The sequence below is a fragment of the Bos indicus genome, chromosome 18 (genome assembly GCF_029378745.1).
Source record: "Bos indicus isolate NIAB-ARS_2022 breed Sahiwal x Tharparkar chromosome 18, NIAB-ARS_B.indTharparkar_mat_pri_1.0, whole genome shotgun sequence".
Classification (NCBI taxonomy): domain Eukaryota; kingdom Metazoa; phylum Chordata; class Mammalia; order Artiodactyla; family Bovidae; genus Bos; species Bos indicus.
In genome coordinates, this window is record NC_091777.1 from 40,573,170 (window position 1) to 40,596,007 (window position 22,838).

Below are 22,838 nucleotides of genomic sequence, written 5' to 3' on the forward strand. Positions count from 1 at the left end.
GGCCTTTCACTACATAATATCAGGGAGAAGGACTGTCGATTCTAATAGCAACCTTTTATGTCCCTGCTTTTTATAAAGGGATGCTTAGAAGGTTCCGTTTCAATTTGATTTTAAAGGCCCACCATTTCAGCCATCCCTGTATTCTTTCTCTTGCATGGACTGCAGGTATGTCACTTAAAGAGCATCGGAGAAGGCCCAGTTATCTATGTACATCCCAGTCAAGTTGACTTTGGCAATATCTATGTCCTGAAGGACTCCCTCAGGGTTCTCAAGTTGTCTAACCAGTCCTTCATCCCTGCACTATTCAAGGCACGCATGGTGAGTAGAGTGTGCGCTGTCACATGACGAAAACACAGCTTTGCCTGTATCTTGGGGACAGTGGCCTTATTTCAGCAGCATGTCTTTGAAAATGATCTACAGAAGCAGAGATTTACATAGTTCAACTGCATTAAACTGTGTTATTCTCATCCCTAATTCCTCTTTATTATAACCCTCTCCTGGGTATGTCTCTTAAAAAAAAAAAAGCACTAATTAAAAAAGACACACTCACGCCTATGTTTATAGCAGCATTATTGACAATTGCTAAGACATGGAGATAACTATGCCTGGCTTTTCATTTTTTCAAAGTATTATCTTTTTTCTGTGTATTAAACTAAAAGACATGTTTTAACACTTAAACTCATTGATTTATAATCAAACCTCTTAACTATTTTTATAATGTTTAACATATTACTAGTGAGCACCGACAACAGACACTAAAATGTATCTTTATGAGAGAGCAGAGTTCTTATGTCTTAGCCTTAATTGTGAACAAAATCTATAGAATAAACTCACAGGAATAAGGAAATAAGAGGATAACATCCTAATTTATCAAGATGGGCATCTTCTCTCTTACCATGTAAAAGTCATAGCCATTCCAAAATGGACCACCCTCTCCCTAAGCCTACCAAGTGACTCTTTCAGTCACAAGAGGCTACCAATGGCAGTGATGTCAAGAGACTTCCAGAAGCAAAGGTTTGTACTTGGCAGACAGCTGTAAGCCCCTCATGCCGACCCTCATTTGAGACTTTTTTTACTTTGGCATAACTAAATGTGAAACTCATAAGACAGATTCCAGCAGGTTATACTGATTATAAACTACTCTAGGAGAAGGAAAGCTATTGATTACATGATGGGTCAGCACCTTCCCTGAATTTAGAGTGACAGCTCTACTGATTAAATATGATTAATTCAAGTATAAGCTCAAGCCAGAATGAAAGGAGGCTTGATTTCCTTGTCGTGAAAGAGCTTGCCAGAAAATAAAAGAAAAATATATTGGTTTCCTGCATGCTTTATAAGCTTTTCCATCTTCATTCTGCCTATTCCAGCTCTTAATTAGCTTTAGCAAATTGTTTTTGCTAATTAGTTGTTATTCAGGCATACACTTAATACTTGTCACCACAGAGGGAGATTAAGGCAAAATTTCCTTCATATGGACCAAATGTGGCTTTTTTATTTCAAGTTCTACTTTCCCTCCTCCATACAAATCTATAACTTCTTCCCCATCGCCAGCATCACCATCAGCAGAACGACAGCGGACTAAGTGTTTGTGCCCTGTGCCACCCCCCAACCCCTGCCACCATCAATTCATGTATTGAAATCCTAACCCTCAGTGTGATGGTATTAGGAGGTGAAGTTTTGGTGAGGTAAATAGGTCATGAGGATAGAGTCATCATGAATGAGATTAGTGCCCTCACAAAAGAAACCCCAGAGAGCTCTCTCACACTCTCCATCACTTAAGGATACAAAGAAAAAAATGGCAGTCTACAACCTGGAAGAGACCTCACACCAGAACCTGACTATATTGACACTCTAATCTCAGACTACCAGCCAGAACAGTGAGAAATAAATTTCTGTTGTTTGTAAACCACCCAGTATAGTATTCTGTTATAGCAGTCTACATCAACTAAGACACCAACCAACTCATGTTACTCTTAAGGGATGGCTGTCATTGTCATTAAAAACTAAAGAATTTATTCTGCCTGTTTGTGTACTGACAGTAGTCAGTCATCCTCAATAATAAGCTAGTACAAAATGAAACACACTTTTATGTAATGAGAAAAGACAGATGCATTAAGGAGCATGGTGTAAAGGTTTGTTAATGGTATGAAATCCTGACACACATACATAAAGATCAGATGGAGTTGATCGGGGAGCAAGTCTATTCTTCCTCAGTGCCATTTTATCTTCTCTGTCACAAGTGAAAGGAAAGAGACTGGAGAGGCATCTGTAACATGGTACAGCTCTCTGTAGAATGGCATTTGGGATTTTTTTTTAAATGGTTGTGATGAAATTGTATGCAGCATTGTTTTATGCTTTGAAAGGAAAAAATCCTCCTCTGGAATGTTAGGATATTAAATGGAAATGAGTCTGGGAAAGAAGGGCAACATTTATCTGAGGGTCTTAGATACAGTAGTCACTCAGCAAACAGTGGTTGAGTATCTGAGAGCTGCAGTAGTATTCTGTACTATCAACAGTATGGGTTCTAGTCAGACACATCTGGAATCAAGCCCTAAGTCTGTGTGTGCTAATTCTGGGCACATTGTTTAATCTTTCTGAGGCTTTGGTTCCTTCTCTTTCAGTGGAACTAATAACGGCATCTAGAAGATTAAACATGATAATCTATGTAGAAAGAGCCTGGTGAAAAATAAACATCAGCATTCAATAGATGGTAGTTTTGATTATTAATGTTGACAGACAAAAAGATCTAGGTGAAATGGCTTATGGAAAGACTTTTTTATTTTTTTGACACTATATCTTAAGATTTTTTTCTATTTCTTAGGTAAGAAAGAAAAAGAAATAAGGCACACTCAGAGAAGCCTTAAGATTTCAAATTTAACTGATCTACATAGTACAGTGCTCTATCAGATGGGAGCACTATTACTGCCTTTTTTCTTACTCTTCATTTGTTTCTGTAATTTTTGACAGTGAAGCCAGCTTATAAAATATAAAACATTTTTATTGATGAATCCATATGTGTTCTTCTACACCAAAGAAAAGAGATTTATTAGCAAATAAATTACTTTAGAAATTTTAGGTTCATTAGCTTTCTGATTCTCGGAGCATTTTATTCATGTATTTGTGCAGATGCTTCCTGGCACCATGTAAATCATATCTGTGTGCTCAGAGCAGTCCTAGTTCTTTTATTTAACTATCTTTATGTCTTGTGTTTGATTGAACACCTTTGACTGAGTCTTGAGAAGGCAGTGATTTTCAGAAAGAACATTATTGTCCCTGTTGAAAGATACCTCCTTGTAGCCTTAAAAGATTATTGGTAATCTTAAGAGCTGTGTAATCATAAGAGCTATATGTAAGTTACAGAAACCTGATTCCCTCATATAGTCAAACTCTGCTGGCCTTAAAATTCTCACAGACTTCCCCCTACCCCCTACTCCCTGCAAAGGGGCAAATTAAGAAGTAGGACAGTTGCTTGACCAATAGGAACTCTCAGCATCTCAGTGACCAAGCCCTTTCAGTCAATCTGTCATTCTAAACTCCTTCCCTCTAAGAACAGGGAGAAAATCTGGGCACAATATGGAAAATCACAAGTTTAAGGGAATGATGGAGCAACAATGCCAGTGACAACAACCCAGAAGGAAAAGGAAGTTAAGGAATTTAAACCCAGCATTTATGACTGCTCTGGTTTCCCTGGTGGCTCAGACAGTAAAGCGCCTGCCTGCAATTTGGGAGACCTGGGTTCAATCCCTGGGTCAGGAAGATCTCCTGGAGAAGGAAATGGCAACCCACTCCAGCACTCTTGCCTGGAAAATTTCCATGGACTGAGGAGCCTGGGGGTCTACAGTCCATGGGGTCTCAAAGAGTCAGACATGACTGAGTGACTTCACTTTCTTTCACTTTTCTATATAGTACCAGAAGAGGTTGAAAACTAAAAGGAGCTTTCAGAAAACTCATTGATCTAAGAAGATAAACATTGGAATCAAGACAGGCTAGAGAGATAAAAACTGGAGAAAAATGAACTTGGTAAAACTCTCAAACTTTTGGTTCCGACTAGGAAAAGCTATTTTCTGGAAACAAAAGTGACCTAATGCAGACCTCATAATCTCTGTTTGGATGAAGGAGTTCCAGGATTCCTAGTTCCTTCCACATCTTTCCTAGAAGCAAATATATGTTCTTACCAGAAGATGACAACATGATTCTAAGCCTCAAAATATCTCTACAGTTTTCATATACAATGTCAAACAGTTAATTTTAAAATTACCAAGCATAGGATACAAATTAACATAAAACTACAATATGCTTAATATACTCAAGGAAATAAAAGGCACAATTTAGAATTTGGTAGAGATCTAGAAAGTATAAAAGAGAACAAATGGGAATTGAAAACCTGAAAAATGCAATTGAAATTAGGAACTCAGTAGATGAGTTTAACTGTGCATTACATACAGATGAATAGATAACTGTGGAAGTGAAAGTTCAGAAGGAGCTACTCAAAATGAAAATGTAGACGAGTTGGTAAAACAGACAAACTCAGAGAGAGAGGGAAAGGGAAAAAAGCTGTCATTGCCTTCCACAGAAGCAAATGGATAGGGCTCAAACTGCCCAGGTAAGAAGTAACAGTAGATTATAGATGAGAAGGCGAACAGCAAAAGAAAATGCTGAAAATTGACAGTGGTTGCCATCATTAATGAGCAACAGGGGGATTGATAAGGGTGGGGTGGGGTGCAAGAGACTTCTGTTTTTCACAAAAATTGTGTAATGCATATATCTCATAAAAATAAGATTTAAAATTTTAAATCATGCTGCAAGACAGTATGTAGAAGTATGCTACCATTTATGCAAGAAAAAGTATATAAGAAAAAATATAAATATGTATATTTTTTAGTTTTGTTTATAAAGTTTCTCTGAAAAGACAGGCAGAAAACTGAAAACAATGGCTGCCTCTGGGAATGGTAACTAGTGGTCCTGTGCAGGAGAGAGAGAGACTCATTAGAATCCATTTGAATTCAGCACTGGGACATGCATTATTTATTTTTTCAAGAAAAAGCTTCTAAGAAAGAAAGAAACTGGGAATGAAACTAAGGAGAACAAGCAGAGTTAAAATTAAATGGGCCCTAAAGAGAAGGGTAATCATATCCTTTTAGGATGTGTAATTTATTCAAGAAACAAAAGTGTGTTTTCCCTGTTACACAAATTAGCATCCTTATAGAACAAACAGAAGTTAATAAAAGAAAAAAAGTCACTCATATGGCACCCTACCAGTAACCACCATTAAGCTTTTGGTGTACATGTTCCAAAACTGTACTGTGTGTGTCTGTCTGTGTATTCCTATCCCCCACCATCAATACTACTTCATTACCAGCTATTTTTATTCAACAGTGTGGTATAGTCAGTTTCTGACATGAATTATTAAGGAATATTCCTACACAGATCATTTACAGTGACTGACTTTATTCCATCATTGGGCTTCACCGCAGTTGATTTAGCTAATCGCCTATCGATAGGTGGTTTCCAGCTTTTCACCACTGTAAACAATGTTCACATCCTAATTGCTGCTCCCATCTTTAGCTGTTTCCTTAGACTAAATTCCTAGAAATGCAATTGCTGGATCAAATGACATGAATGTAACTAAGTCTTGGTAAGTCTTTTGAAATTATCTCCTAGAAAATTTGTACCAGTTTATATCCTACCCCCCTCAGTGTTAAAGAAGGTTACCCTGTCTCAGACCCTTGCTGGCATTTTGTTTGCTAAATCTGGCAGATGAGGGAAAAAAAAAACACATATTGCTAGTTAAGTTTGTGTTTCTTTGGCTTACTGGTGATACTGAACATTTTCCACGTACTTGTTGACTAACAAGTATTTCTAAGTATCTTCCGCATGCCTGGGACTAATTGTGCTCACTGAAGGGAGAGACATAAAAATGATCTCTTAGTTCATAAGATCATAAGAATGATCTCTTTCTTCAAAGAATTTGCAATCTCAAAAAAAGAAATGACCACAAAAACAACACAGTATTACAGTGTGCAGTGTTATATATAAGCACAGCATAAGATGTGGCTAGTGATTGAGTAAAGTCAAAGTCACTCAGTCATGTTCGACTCTTTGTGACCCCATGGACTATACAGTCCATGGAATTCTCCAGGCCAGAATACTGAAGTGGGTAGCCTTTCCCTTCTCCAGCGGATCTTCCCGAACCAGGAATCGAACCAGGGTCTCCTGCATTGCAGGCAGATTTTTTTTACCAACTGAGCTATCAGGGAAGCCTATAGGAAGTGGCTAATTCTCCCACAAAATTAAAAATGTTTATAGATGGGCACATTCGAGTGGAGAGTTGAGGGGTAAGGAGGAGGAGGACAGGGAAATGGGGTGTACATTTCCAAAGAGCAGCACAGTTAAATGCAGTGATGGTGTACCACACCTTTGGGGAGATCCAGTGTGGCTGAGGCCAAGGATGCCTGTTGGAAACTGACAGCGCCTGGGAAGTAAGCCTACAGAAGTGCTCCTTAACAAAGTATTTGAAAGAGATCCTCCAGACCGGAGGCTCCTATCTGATGTGCCAGTCTTGATCGCAGGCTGCCTTTGTTTCAAACAAATTGGACTTCCCTGGTGGCTGAGATGGCCTGCAAATACAGGAGATCTGAGTTCAATCCCTGGGTCAGGAAGATCCCCTGGAAGACGGAATGGCAACCCACTCCAGTGTTCTTGCCTGGAGAATCCCATGGACAGAGGAGCCTGGTGGGCTGCAGTCCATAGGGTTGCAAAGAATCAAACATGACTGAAGTGACTTAGCACACAGTGCCTTTGTTTCAAACAGAAAAGATGACAAATATCCACCATGTTTGGAGGTCCTTGAGCCCTGGAAATTATATATAAAGTTTGGGGTATGTATTTAGAGTATGTTTGTATGTGGGAGGTGTGTGTTTGCATGCGCACATTTTTCTTTGAAGAGATTCCATAGTTTTCCCAAAGAGGGGAAAAGTCAGCACTACTGGTCCAGACATTGGAGAGCCATCCAGAATCTCCAGTAGGAGAGGCACAGGATCAGGTCTGTGAAAGACATTCCTGTCAACAAGTTGGGTTGGTCTGGGGGCTGGGGGTGGGACACAAACAGGAAGGTGGACTGGACATGAAATTTTGAATGCTAACCTTCTAATAACCACCAGTTACTGAGTATTTATTCTGTGCTAGACAAAGTGCTTGGCACCCATTTTATTAAAAATTAGTACAGAGTCGTCTGGCTACAAATGGACAGAGTCTGCAGTTGACCTGTCGGTCTCCATGTGACTCTGAAGCCCTCTTTTTTAATCATGACCCTCTGTGCCTCTCTTCTAAAGCTCTGTCATCATTTCTTTTGCATTTCATTTCCTAACGTTCAGTTAATTATTTTAAGCAGCAAAGTGACTCACTTCAGGGCAGAGAACCATATGGCTAGAGATACCATTTAGAGGACAAAAAAACAGAAAGGCCTCGGTGACTGTTCATTGTTTTGTTCCACAAAGAATTGATCATCTGCTGAGATAATGGTATAAATCCAAAGAAATCCCTCACTCTGCACTTTGGTTCCTGTTGTTATTTGTGTCCTGTCATCCCGTGGAAGGAAATTCCTGCAGGTTTCAACTGGCAAGCGAGTCATTCTGGAGACAAGTGCACAGTGCTGTTTACTTCAAGCTTCCTAGTCATTAGCTCTGCAGGATAGAAGGTCTGCCTGAGTGTATGTGCGTTCATTTATTGATAAAACGACATGTGCAAACACTTCTGTCTTTTGTGGAAAATATGAAATACACGATAGGGTAACTTATAAAAGCACTGGCTGCTTTACCTTGGGACCTGAGTGTTGGCTAAGAGGTGTGCTAATGCCCTGTTGTCAAATAAAAAGCAAATGTTAGCCTTAGATATGTGTAACCTCAGGGAGCAGGGATTAACACTCCTCACCAGTGGGCCTGGAATTCTGAAATGCAAAAGATCAAAACTTTTTGTGTTCTGCACAATCATATGCACATATGCATACCAACCACCTGTATGTGTTGTTCATGAGCTACTGTAATGACTGAAGCATTTTAGCCCCAATTCATAGAAGAAACAGAGGCAACTATTGCTGAAATTTTGGTAGAAGCCTTAGGAAAGCTTTTTTTTTTTTTTTAATCATCTTAGGAAGAAATATTTGAAACTCTGCATTAGTTTTTGTTTGTTTGTTTGTTTTTAATTTTATTTTATTTTTAAACTTTACGTACTTGTATTAGTTTTGCCAAATATCAAAATGAATCTGCCACAGATATACACGTGCTCCCCATCCTGAACCCTCCTCCCTCCTCCCTCCCCACACCATCCCTTGGGGTCGTCCCAGTGCACCAGCCCCAAGCATCCAGTATCATGCATCGAACCTGGACTGGAAAGTAAATAATTACTACAGACTTAGTGGCTTAATACAACACAGATGTATTACCTCAGTTTCCGTGGGTCAGAAATCCAGGCATGACTTGGCTGGATCCTCCTCCTAGGATCTCAGAAGGCTGAGATGGAGTTGCTGGCTGATCTGCATTCTCTTCTGGAGGTTTGACGAGGGAAAGATCCATTCTGGGCCCCCTCAGATTTGGCAGAGTTTCTTTTCTTGCAGTTGAATGACTGAGGCCCCATTTTCTTGCTGGCTATCAGTCAGGGACCACTGTCAGCTGTTGAGCCCCCTACAGACCCTCTCCTGCTTGGAATCTCATTAGGAAGACCCAGTCCCTTCTAAGGGCTCCCCTGATTAAGTCAGGCCCAATAGGGTAATCTCTCCTCCTTAACATCAACTGAGTCAGGACCTTTCACAGTAGTGCCTAGATTGGTGTTTGATTGAATAACTAGGAGAAGATAACTGGACACCAGGAGAGGGAGATCTTGGGGGCCATCTTAGATGTCCACCTACTGTGAACCCTTGTGAGATGCTTCTCTTCTGAAAAGAGTATTGTATGTTAAATGCTTCTTAGCATCTATCCTTGTTTTATGAGTTTGGTAATACATGTCATGGGAAATACTGTTGAGCCCGTAATTATATGTCATGTGGAGCATTTCAGCTCTTGGTAAAATGATGACAGTAGCTGTGACTTACAGGGATTTACTATGTGTGAGACAATGTTCTGAGTTGTATGTGCATCACCTCATTTAATCATCAACTCTTTGCAGAAGTTGTCATCAGTATCATGAGCTACAGGTGGGATAACTGAGGCTGGACACAGTGAAGTGACGTGCCCAATGTGTGAGAGCTGGCAAGTGGCAGATCTGGGACTCAAACCACAATGTCTCTCTTCCTTTAGAACCCTCCTTTGTAACCATCAGAACCTTTAAAAGGGTTACAGAGTGTCCTCCATAGCCAAGATTACCATTCATCGGTTCCCCCTTTAGTCAGATTTGCCATCTAATAACAGAAAATGTCACACAGACCAAGTCCTCCCTAAAAACAAAGGACACCCCTAAGAGCCAAATACCAAAGAGACACAAGGTGAGCATGGTTAGAGACTGACTTTTGATAAGGACAGTCCAATACCTGAGCAGCAGGCATCTTATTGTGACTTGTTCTTGGATTCTAGGATGTACTGTGCTGCCTGGTTTTATGCCAAACATTGATTAATAAGCTTCATCAAAAAGAAAACTCATCACTTCAGCCCTGGAAAGCAACGTCAGGTCTTCTTTCCAGAGCAGCCAACCTGTGTCAGCAGGAATCAGAATAGAAATGGTGCCCATCCATTGAAAACTAATGTCCCCTGACTTGAAACAGCACTTATGCTGGTGACACCCTCTCTTTACCGTGGACAGAGGGTTGACCTGTGTTACTAGCTAGAGGAGGAAAATAAATGGTTAGAACACAAAAGCTGACATTCACAATGCCCTCTTATGAAAGGCATTTGTTTTTTTGATAAAAGAAGAACAAAAATGGCATTGATTTATGTTTTAATTGTAAGCTAAGCCTCAAACTAAATAGAGTGCTCAAAGGCCACACATCTGGGGAGAAGGGCCATCAGAATGAGATGATCCTGCCTAGAACATTTTTTATTTTTTCTCCTAGCTGCTCCTCCATTTGTCCTAACAGCAGATAGATATGAACTCCAGGCCTGAAATTCCCAGAGAAGTTGAAATGTGATACTTCTACCTCTGTGTTCTGGTGGAGTGAACTCTTCACCTTCCAAAATCTACGATCTAAGGCAGTTGGGGAAGACCTAAGAATATGACAGTAGACTGAACCCACAAAGTTGCTGTAGCAGAGGGTGGCTTATAGTTCACTATGCCTGTCCTCCTTTCCTCTTGAACCAGAGCGGGTGACGTTTCCCAGCCTGCTCTGGAGTTAAGTGTGGCTGCATGACTGAGCTCTGGCCAGTGGAAGTGAGCAGAAGTGATCTGTGCCACTTTGAGGCTTGGTGCATAAAATCTTGGCCCTCGAGCCTCCATTCTCTTTATTTTCTTATTGGCTGGGCAGATGTCAGTCAGTGTCCAGACTGCCAAAGAAGCCATGAATTAAACATGACGTTCTCTATTTAGCTGGGGCCCTTGAATGCCTGAATGGAACAGAAACCCATCCTCAGTCCTGCCAGCAACTGGAATACATGAGAACAGGAATAATAATAAAATAAATGGTTTTTTTTTTTTTAAAGCCATTAAGTGTCAGGGGTCTTTCCCTTATAGCAATTGACATTACTTTATCTAAAATAATCACCTAAACAGATTACTGTGTGCCTTTCAAAGTCAATCTGGACATTAAAATTCTAAAAGACCTCTAGAAATGTGAAAGATTACATCAAATGTTGTCTTTTTATTGTTCTATAGGAGATCAAGCAATTAAATATCTAACTTATTAGCAATTGTATTTCAGCAATTTTTCCTTTCACTGGCTATATAAACAAGTCCCTGTGTTCTCCTTGGAGCCAGCTGTATTATTTTACTAATTTTTTCATTAAAGAGATAAAGAACTCTTTGACAAAATAAAATAAAAGCCTAGACTAAAAAGACTGAAAGTAAAACAAGCAGTTCTAAGTAAGGAGAAGAGCTGGTTGCTCAAGCATGGAATATCTATTTCCATATATAACTTTGTGTAGATCGGACTGAAAATGATACATCAAAGACTCCTATGTACAATAATAAAAACTCCAATGAAATGAAGCTATAATGACTCATTTAAAAGCATCTATCTGCATTTATAGCTCTTTCGAACTCACTTTTGTGTTATTTCCTATGGTTAATATGTTAGAAGTGAAAGTCGCTCAGTCATGTCCAACTCTTTGCGACCCCATGGACTATACAGTCCGTGGAATTCTCCTGGCCAGAATACTGGAGTAGGTTTCCCTTCTTCAGGGGATATTCCCAACCCAGGGATTGAACCCACGTCTCCCACATTGCAGGCAGATTCTTTACCATCTGAGCCACCAGGGAAGCCCAATATGTTAGAAGGTATTAGTATTTGTACTTTGGGACTGTGTGTTAGTTCAGGCTACTATAATGAAGTACCAGTAGGCTGGATGGCTTATAAACTACCGAAATTTATTTCTGTAGTGTGGTTGAATTCTGCCAAGGGCCCTCTTCCACCCCAGGGACTCATAACTTGTCACTGTATCCTCAGAGTGGAGTAGATGAAGTAAATCTTTCATGACTCTTGTGCTGTGCTGTGCTTAATTGCTCAGTCATGTCTGACTCTGAAACCCCATGGACTATGGCCCACTAGGCTCCTCTCTCCATGGGGATTCTCCAGGCAAGAATACTGGAGTGGATTGTCATGCCCTCCTCTGGGGTTTGTGACTCTAAGGATAACAGTAATCTGGTTCATGAGCCCCACCTCCTGATACCATCATACTGAGGAGAGGGTCTCAACATTAATTTAGGGGGAAACACAAAACATCAGTTCATAACATTCCATCTTGGCTCCTCCAAACTGATGTCCTTCTCACATGAAAAATAAGTTCATTCCATCCCAACAGCCTTAACTTGTTCTAGTATCACCTCTAAGGTCTAGAGTCTTAGCTAACTATCAACTAAATCAGGTATGAATAAGACTCAGAGTACATTCATCCTGAGGTAAAATTCCTCTCTAGCTGTGAACCAGTGAAACCAAACAAGTTAATCAAGCAAGTGCTTTGGGGGCTATTTAGATGAAATGGATATATTGTGCATATGAGAATGGCATGGATTTGGGGGCTCTGGGGCAGAATGTCAGAGACTGGATTGTTCGTATTCTTCCAAAATTCATATTTGAAACTCTCTCCTCTGGTGTGATGGTGTTAGGAGGTGAGGTCTTTGGGAGGTAATTAGGATTAGATGAGATCATAAGAGTCGAGACCTCAGGAAAGGATTAGTCCCCTAATAAGGGTCAAAAGAGAGCTACTTCCTCTGCTCTCTCTCCACTGTGTGAGGACACAAGGGAAAAGCCAACAGTCTTCAGTCTGGAAGAGGGCTCTCAGGAGAACTCAATCATGCTGGCACCCTGATCTTGGATTTAGTCTTTGGCATTGTGAGAAATAAATTTTGGTAGTTTATAAGCCACCCAGTCAGTCTATGGTACTTTGTTATAGCAGCTGACTAAGACAGATACTGATGCTGAGAGTGGAGTACTGCTGTGACAAATACGTACAAATATGACTGTGGTTTTGGAACTGGGAAATGGGTTGAAGCTATGAGTTTTTTGTTGTTGTTTTTTTTTTTAACTTTTTATTGAAGTGTGTATGTTTGTGTATGTGTATTCTATTTTAGATTCTTTTCCTTTATAGGTTATCGAATAACATTGAGTATAGTTCCCTGTGCTATGCAGTAGGTCCTTTTTGGTTATCTATTTTTAAAAAAAATTATTGGAGTGTAATTGATTTATAATCTTGTGTAGCTTCTGCTGGACAGCATAGTGAATCAGTTATACATGTAAGAGTTTTGCAGTTCATGCTAGAATAAGCCTACATTGCTATGACTGGGCTATCAGACACTGTTTTTTAAAACATGGATAAATTAAGAAGATGCAAAGAAGTTATTTCTTTGAGCCTAAACATGAGCAAAATATAGCGATATTCAATCATGTAGTTTATCTTGCCAGTAATAATTGATCTATAATCCCCCAAATTAAATTTATGAGAATTATTATTTTTGTCACTAATATTTTAGGATAAAATTATGCACAAGTACAAGTCAATTTTATAGAAGGGCAGACTTTGCTTACTGTTTTCTTAATATTAAAAGTATTTCACTGGGGCTAATTTACTATGAGGAGAAAAGTTTAAATATTTTGGAGAAATAGTTTGTCATACAAACATCAACATTTCTTTTGGCAAGTGTTCTGAATAGAGATAATTAGCATACAAATATCTTATCTCAGCCCTAGTTTATCTAGTATGGCATTTAATGTTTGTTTTCTTTTCTATCTATGTCTCTAGAGATGTCCCATATTAAAAGGTTACGAATAATAGTAGGACTTGTGACTTAGAGTTAAATCTATAATTTCCATTAATACTAAAATTAAAATTTTCTCATCATTCATCTACATCTTCTTTATAAACAATTTATAATCTTGAGAACTGTTCTTCTTTGCTTCATTTAATTTATTTGAATTTTAAAATGCAATTTATTAGTTCCCATGCAGACTTTCAAGCCAAGAAAAATTTTAATTAGCATTCTGATCTGTGCAATAGGATTTTCCTCAGCTGTTAACTGGGAAGTTGGCATTTGGGTTTAAATATTAGATTCTCCTTATTTAAGTACCTGTGACCCTGTTCCCAAGAGGGTGACCATTCAGGGCCCACTGACCAAATCCAGTCTCTGAGTTTACACTGGGGCTAGACGTGGGTTATGGAGACATTCCAAGGCACTGTCATCCTACAAGATTCTGCCTACTGAAATTTCTAACTCTTGACTGCAAATTGCAAAATACATTCTTCTTATTTACAATGAACATCAATCAGTACAACTCTATTCCAAACCCAGGAGATTTCTGATCTGTAACTTTACATTGAACCTCAGCCCTCATGGAGCTACATGTGTTTTTACATTTCTCTTTTTCCTTTTGCTAAGAGAAATACACTATAGAAATTAAATAGAGGAAGGATAACTTTGTACTGGAATGCTCTCTCAAATCCAGCCCGTAGAGTATATTTTACATTTGTTTTTAAATTGTTGTTTTCTTCTGTCTGCTTTTTTTAAAGAGAGCTTATTCAGAGCTTCCTTACTCAGAAGAGTACAGGGAGCCACAGAAGATTCATGAGGGGATAATCAGATTCTTCTTCAATGGAGTGGAAAGCTTGATTTTGCCACTCCATTATTATCCTGGAAGTTTTGAAATGATCTCTACATCTTTCCTGTTTTCAGCCTTTTCCCAATGCATTGTTAGTCATCGTTAAATATTTTCTATGAATATTTACTCATATAAATATTTCTGAGTATTTTTTTTCTCAAAACAAAACAGTACTGTTAGAATTAATTTAAATAATATAACAATCAAAATAGGGATATGGTGCTTTGTGTTAATTTTGAGATACTGTTTACATGTAAAATGAGAATGGAACAAATTGAATTTTATTAAGCAATGGCATAATATAGTTAAGGATCACACTCTGTGATAATTAAGCTCAATTTCATATTTAGACAGAAAAGAAAATGTGTCTGGAAATTTATCATACAAAGAATTTCAGTATCTTCTGCTCCAAAAATGCAGCTTGTTCTTTATATTTCCCTGAGACACATTCACTGTAGCCTTCTTCTGACTTGCATTTTTGTTTTGCATGGTTGTCTCTCTGAATGTCATTATTATCAGCTTCTTGGGGGCAGAAACTGTGCTTTGGATATTTTTGTGTCCCAAAATATCTGGACCTCAGAACCACTGAGCATGTATTTGGTATATGCACTTAAAAAGTATTTCCTTTTAAGTACATATAAAACAATTTGCTTATCAAATTTGTAGATAACTGGGAAGGATGAGGAAAAGTAGCTAATAAGTTGAATGTCATAATCAGAATTTTAAAAGATCTCCAAAGGCTGAAAAATGTATAAAAAGAAAAGTAAATAATAAAACTGAATAAAAAAAAAACCCTGAAATTAAAATATGCTAGATGTGTTTAACAGTGAATTATATGCAGCTGAAGAAAGAATTATTGAACTGGAAGACAGCTCAGAGGAAATCATCCAAAATGAAGCACAGGGAGAGAAAGGATGGAAAATGCAGATGAAGCCTGTGAGGACACACTAGGAAAGTCATACCCACATAGAATGGAGTAATATAAAGAAAGAAGAAAGAATGAGTCAGAAACTGTATTTAAACACAAATTGCTGAGAATTTTTCAGAAATAAAGATACCAAACCACAGATTCTGGAAGGGTAGCAAATTCCAAGCAGGATATACAAATAAACTCATAACTGGACACACTGTGGTAAAACTGCACCATAATTAATCAAATACAAGGAGAAAAGTCTTAAAAGCAGCCTAGGAAAGTAGATTAACACCAAAGACACAGAGTTTATATTTTTAAATAAGGTGCTTATAGCTTGAGTCATTTTTTTAATTCTTGACACGTTAGCCAAATTTTCAACTTACTTTGGAGCCATAAGAGGTTTTCTTCTTAAGTTGGAGGTGTAATTTGAAGGGCTGTTAAACAAAAGAGGGAGATTCAATTTTTTCTATTTAGCTCCAAGGGAGTGGACCAAATACCAGTATGCTGCTGCTGCTGCTGCTGCTGCTAAGTCGCTTCAGTCATGTCCGACTCTGTGCGACCCCATAGACGGCAGCCCACCAGGCTCCCCCATCCCTGGGATTCACTAGGCAAGAATACTGGAGTGGGTTGCCTTTTTCTTCTCCAATGCATGAAAATGAAAAAGTGAAGTCGCTCAGTCATGTCCGACTCTTAGCAACCCCATGGACTGCAGCCTACCAGGCTCCTCCATCCATGGGATTTTCCAGGAAAGAGTACTGGAGTGGGGTGCCATTGTCTTCTCCAAAATACCAGTATATGGAAGGTCAAAAACAAACAGATCTCTGCTTAGTGTAAGGAAGATATACCAGATATTATGGATTGTTAAAAACCAGGGATACGTTACCTTAGTTGATAAATGAGTTCTCTAACATCACAAGATTTGATTAAAAGGCAGATATATGAGTTCATCTAACAAATACTTATTAAGCATCTACTATGTACCATGCATAATTATAGATAAAAGAACAACTATAACAAAAGAGACAAAAATCCCTTCTACAGAGAATGTATATTGTAGTGCAAGGAGAGAAGGATAATGATAAGTCAGCCATGTACTATGTTAGAAGATGGTAAAAAATGGAGCAGGGTAAAAGTATAAAGAGTACTGAAGGGGGAAGGTTTTCAACTTAAAATGTGATGGTAAGCATAAGCTACATTTCGAAGTGTTGTTCAGTCAAAGACCTTGGGGAGGAAAGAGACTGAGCTATGAGGATCTAAGCAGTTAAAGGGAATACACTGGTGGGAGTCACTTCCAACTCTATTATTTAGTCCTGTAACATGTTTTAAAATAAGTTTGGAATTTTAGCAAATGAAATTCTATTGATTATTTTGAAATAATAGAAACCAAGATGATTTTACATTGTTTTTATTAATGAAAGCTGTTCACCCCTACTATAACATCACGAAAACTTTGCACTTGAAAAACATTTCTTTTAAAAATTCCAAATTCCAGGAAGGATTTTGCACCTTCTGTTGGTGTCTCAGAGTTTGGAGATTAGAGCAGATAATTAGTATAAGTTTGTTAGAGAGCTGAGCTGTCATCTTACAAAAAGGATGTAAAGAATCTTCCCAGAGCATTCAAAAGTAGAATTGTAGGTTTGCTCTTCAGAATCATATTCCTTTTTGAAAAAAAGAAAAGCCAACAAACACCCAGCTGCTTTGATTCAAAAAAATGTTTGTCTCTGATGTTGAATTCTGCAGTGCCAGGCATCTGAAGTATAGAGGGCTTTGACATGTGCAGAATGAAAAGCCAAGAATATCTTCACAGTTAACTTGTAGTCTTGTTTTGCAGGCACACAAAAAGTCCCTTTGGACCATTGAGCCCAAGGAAGGCATGGTTCCCCCAGAAAGTGATGTTGAACTGACACTGACCGCCAACTTGAACGACATACTGACATTCAAAGACACAATCGTTTTGGACGTTGAAGATAGCAACACCTACCGAATTCCTGTCCAGGCTTCAGGAGTTGGCTCCACCATTGTTTCAGATAAGCCCTTTGCACCAGAACTCAATTTGGGAGCACACTTTAGGTAAAGAAATATCATGGACCAATTTTTATACATATCATATATATTGCATAAGCCAAGCACCACTTCTCCTTCGGAAAATTATTTTTAAGTAAATAGAACTAGCCTCCTCATCTTCAGTTTCCCTCCTCCAGGTGGTTCATCAGCCATAAGAAGACATTTTCTAGTCTTAGTTTGGTTACATACTGCAAGCTGTGTCCCTCTGCACTAGAGAAGAGATGGTCCGTAAGCAGGGTGTTCTCTAAAACTTAGAGTGGATTCTCTGTGACAGATTTAGAATCTCAACCATGATTTCTCTTCTTTGATTTCAATACAATTTGCTAACATCTCTCCATGAATGTAGAAAATAAAGATGCAACCTAGTGATAACATAAATAGAGTATAACTGGGAAGGTAAAACTATATTACAAATGTGTCTTTTCAGGTATTGCAAAGCCAGTGATTTTTTCCTGTGTCATGTCCTCTGCTTGCCTCCTTACCATAGCACCAACAATCAAAATGATTGTGGTTGGCTTCACCTGATCACTCAGGAAAAGCTAGAGAGCCTAGATATTTGAATAACAGGTGGTACAGTATAGACACCTCTGAGCAGAATGATGTAAATGTAACTCTTAAAATGTCTGGGGTTTGAATACTAACCATGGAGGGTATGTGTGGGAATTTGTTCATGGTTCCTCACAAGAGTCACAAGTTGTCACAAGTTGACTCTCAGGAGCCAGCTGAATTGGTGCCTGTTTGTTTCAATACTGTGAACAGATGTCAAAGGGATGCTCTTGCCTTCCGGTCTGATGCCCTGAAACCAAGATGGACACACTGTGTTAAGAGAAGGTGTGCCTGACAAAATAATATTAGGAGAACCGTCTCTTCCTGTATGTTAACCATAAGCCAGGGCATTGTCATTGCGTACCATGCCTCTGTTTCCAGATTTCTTTGTTAAGTGCATTCAGATATAATTATAGAAAACATTATATTGCAAACCAGACTTAATTACATGTTCTCCTTAATCTACAAATAGTGTCAAATACCTGAGAAATCTGTATGCAGGTCAAGAAGCAACAGTTAGAACCAGACATGGAACAACAGACTGGTTCCCAATTGGGAAAGGAGTAAGTCAAGGCTGTATATTGTCACCCTACTTATTTAACTTATATGCAGAGTACATCATGAGAAATGCCAGACTGGATGAAGCACAAGCTGGAATAAATATTACTGCGAGAAATATCAATAACCTCAGATACACAGATGACACCACCCTTATGGCAGAAAACAAAGAGGAATTAAAGAGCCTCTTAATGAAAGTGAAAGAGGAGAGTAAAAAAGTTGGCTTAAAACTCAACATTCAAAAAACTAAGATCATGGCATCTGGTCCCATCACTTCATGGCAAATAGATGGGGAAACAATGGAAACAGTGACAGACTTTAGTTTCTTGGGCTCCAAAATCACTGCAGATGCTAACTGCAGCCATGAAGTTGAAAAATGCTTGCTCCTTGGAAGAAAAACTATGACCAACCTAGATAGCATATTAAAAAGCAGAGACCTTACTTGACTGACAAAGTTATGGTTTTTCCAGTAGTTATGTATAGATGTGAGAGTTGGACTATAAAGAAAGCTGAGAGCTGAAGAATTGATGCTTTTGAACTGTGGTGTTGGAGAAGACTCTTGAGAGTCCCTTGGACTGCATGAGATCCAACCAGTCCATTGTAAAGGAAATCAGTCCTGAATACTCATTGGAAGGACTGATGCTGAAGCTGAAACCCAGTACTTTGGCCACCTGATGCAAAGAACTGACTCATTGGAAAAGACCCCGATGCTGGGAAAGATTGAAGGTGGGAGAAGGGGATGACAGAGGATGAGATGGTTGAATGGTGTCACCAACTCGAAGGATATGAGTTTGAGCAAGCTCCAGGAGTTGGTGAAGGACAGGGAAGCCTGGCATGCTGCAGTCCATGGGGTCACAAAGAGCTGGACATGACTGAGTGACTGAAATGAACTGAGCCCCAAAAGATATTCTGATGCTTTCCTAGAATTGGAGGGTTAGCTGATAGTTTTCTATGAAAACAGAAGCAATCTATAGCTTTTAACTGCCAATTTCTGCTCTGCCTAAACTCTACTGTCCTTCTTTCTGACATAAAATCTTGATGCCAGCAATCTGCAGAAGAGTCATCAAAAGCAAAGGTGGGAAATCTACAGCCCATTGCCTGTTTCTATAAATAAAGTGTCATTGGACGTATTTTCAGGGCAGAAATGGAGAAGCAGATACAGAGAACAGACTTGTAGACATAGTGGGAGAAGAAGAGGGTGGGACAAAGTGGAAGAGTAGTATTGAAACATGTTCAAAACCATATGTTAGACAGCTCGCTAGTGGGAAGATGCTGTACAATGCAGGAAGCTCACCCCAGTGCTCCGTGACCACCTAGTGGGATGGGATGGGATGGGGGTGAGAGGGAGGCTCAGGAGGGAGGGGACATATGTATACTATGGCTGATGCGTGTTGTTGTATAGCAGAAACCAACATAACACTGTAAAGCAATTATCCTCAGATTAAAAATAAATTTTAAAAAGTGTTATTGGAACACAGCCGTGGCTATTCATATACATGTATCTTCTATGGCTTCTTTGACACTGCAATGGAGAGTAGAGTAGTTGTAATGCACCACAAGGCCCAAAAGGTCTAAAATATTTATTATTCAGTCCCTTACCAGAAACATTTGCTAATTTTGGGGGCATAAGATCTAAAGAAATACCCAGATGTCACCTTTTCTGATGGCATATTTTTGAACAACAACTTTAAGTTTTCAGAGCTTCTGTTTCTTTGTCAATAAAATGGGAGTAAATATACTTATTATTCCTGGGTTGCTGTGATGGTTAAAAGATATACCGTGAGTAAGTGACAGAGACCCTACATAGTCTATAGTATTTACTACTTGTTATTTCCCCCAAAAGTGTACTTTTAGCCATGAAGTCTAACTACAAAGACTCCAATGAGGAAGCTCTGTTGGACATATATTTAGATAAAAATGGTTATACCTGACAACTGGCACTCATTTTTTATCAAGGTTCAGCTTGCTTATTAGATATGACATCTTTCCAAAGAAGGGCCAGATGAGATGAAAACTCAAAGTCCCTCAAAATTAAAAATAAATGTAAAAAGTCCTGAGATGAGTTTTTCCCTGAAAAGAATATTTTAAAGTAAGCTTATAATCAGTTTAAAAAAAAACACTCAAAAACACGTATAAACCACCTCCAAGATCTTATAAATCCCTGTAGCTGGCAAAGAACCAGACAATAAAGAGGTGCTTTATTTGTGGAACAGATGAATGAATAAGTGAATGAAATATTAGCATCTTTAAAGCACACGAGTCTAAGAAAAATGACCAGGCTGGCTGGTGTCCTAATCTATTACTGTCTCCTTGACTGTAAGGCTTAGAGGATGTTTTGTTTCTCTTTGAAGTTCCCTTCAAATGGAGTCCATCACAAGGCATTGTACTGGTCACTAGAAGTTTACTCAACACAATTTGAAATAAGCTGCTCCTCCAGGTGGTATTTTATTTTCACTCCTCAGAACCGTTTCTTGCAAATGAAAGTGGTTTTCACATGATCTGTATCTTTGTGTTCTATGGTGGCTTCTCCTGATGAGAAGGACTGAGGACGGATGGAGCCACTTCCCCACAATGCTTCCCTGGTGATGGCAACTCCGGGACTACTAATGACTCTATGAGTAGATGCTACGTTGTCCTATGACTGTAGCAGCTCCCAATAGCATCACTGTTTAGCCTTTTTACATTACAAAAAAAAAAAATACTAATGTCTATTTTTTTGCTCACTTTTTAAGTACTTCCAGAGGAATAAGTCCCAAGGGTGTAGACCTGAATAGAACAACCCACAGGGAAGTCCTGTGAATCCCTCCCTCCTCTTTTCCAGCCTGGACACCTATTACTACCACTTCAAGTTGACCAACAAGGGACGTCGGGCCCAACAGTTATTCTGGATGAATGAAGATTTCTGTCCAAAAGAAAAGTTGAGCAAGAAGAAGCTGGCCAAGGAGGATCGTGCTAAGAGCCAGCCCCAGGTCCAGTGCTGCCCGGCACCCAGGGAGCCTCGCGGCCCCGTGTTTCAGCTCCACCCCGTCAGGATGGAGCTGTCCCCAGGCCAGACAATCGACGTGATACTCGAAGGCTATTCTTCCACTCCCAGGGTAAGAGGATGACATGTTTAGAAGCTGTTATTCTCCTAAATAAATCTTTACTGTGTTTCTTAGGTGAGTCTCTTGACATTTATCTGAAGGAAGGCTATGGTTTCTCAAGGATTGCATACAGCACTGTGTTACCATGGCAGCACCCATTCCATTCAAGGCTCAGCACTGTGGAGTTTTCTGTTTGTTTCTACAGCTGCTGTGAACCCAATCTTAAAATACCATTTCAAGTAGGTTCTCATCCCCAAAATCAACAAAGCCAGTAGGTCTCTGGTGGAGGGACAACCAGCATTCAGCCAAAGCTAGGCCCCTTATTAACACATAGCAGTATTCACTTAATATTTATTTTAAAAAATGTTTTTATAGTTACTCTTGCCTGCCTCTCCTATCCAGGTATTGGAATGTCTTCACTTCCTTTCCTCTCAGCCTGAGTTGAAAGATTCACATTTATAATCATCACCTTTTTATGTATGAATAAAAGAGCCACATTTATCTTCAACTCTGATATTCTGCTGTTATTCACATTATCACCATTCTGCTAAAGACATTTAGGCAGATCCAACCATGTGTTTATTCTTATCACCTCATGGAGGTTAGAAACCATCAAAAACATAAAAATCTGAAATCATTTATAAGCCTCTTCACAAAGACAGACTTTGTGAATAAGAAACGGTGGTTACCTGAGCTTCTGCTCATGTTAGCAAATTAGGATGTGACGCTGAACTTTCTCCTCATGAAAAAGGAAACAGTAATAAGTTGTCTCCTAGCAGATGAGATGGGAAATCTGGTCCACTGCTTAGCTCCTCTGGGGTCACAGGGTCACTTTGTCTTACTTAAATTGTTTCTTCACAGAATATTTTCAGGTAAAACACATCCTCAGTTTTTTAAAGACAGTTATTTCCCATGGTGGCATGTATAATGTGTTCTTTCTCTCTGTTATTGAGGGGTTCAGCCAACTTTCACTGAGTATGTACACACGACAGACACCACAGTAGGCACTGAGGATGTGAAGATGAATAGAAAGCAGCCCCTCAGCTCAATACTGATGGTCCATTGCAGGAACGTGTTTACAATGTCATTGTCAGGAGTTGCCTATTTTTAAAGCCATTAAATCTGAGCTGCTGGGGTTCTAAATTCAGTTGTAGCCTTACTAAAAGCTTTGCTGAATGTTCTTCCAAGTTCTGCTACATGAATGAGATGAGTCTTGAATTCATTAACATCTGAAACCTTAGCCAGTCTTCAATAAAGGCTATTCATGATATAAATTCACTTTGGGTCCTTTCTACTTTATAAAAATCTAGGCTTCTTGGGCCCAAAGAAGTATTAGTTACCATATATGATTTTTAAATATTCAAATATGTAAGGCAAAATTGTTCCAGTCAGTTTCCAGCTAGCTTGATACGAAATTGTGTAACTACTGTTGAACTGTGAAGAT

The 22,838-nt window shown here is 39.0% G+C and overlaps 1 protein-coding gene across 1 annotated transcript in view; it reads left to right on the forward strand.

The window, feature by feature from the left end:
* The window catches only part of HYDIN (HYDIN axonemal central pair apparatus protein), a 345,392-nt gene that overhangs the window by 170,226 nt on the left and 152,328 nt on the right, over nt 1–22,838 (forward strand). The window contains 3 exon segments of the mRNA XM_070770879.1: nt 166–318; nt 16,975–17,213; nt 21,133–21,406. Of these exon segments, the coding sequence (XP_070626980.1) occupies nt 166–318; nt 16,975–17,213; nt 21,133–21,406 (666 nt within the window).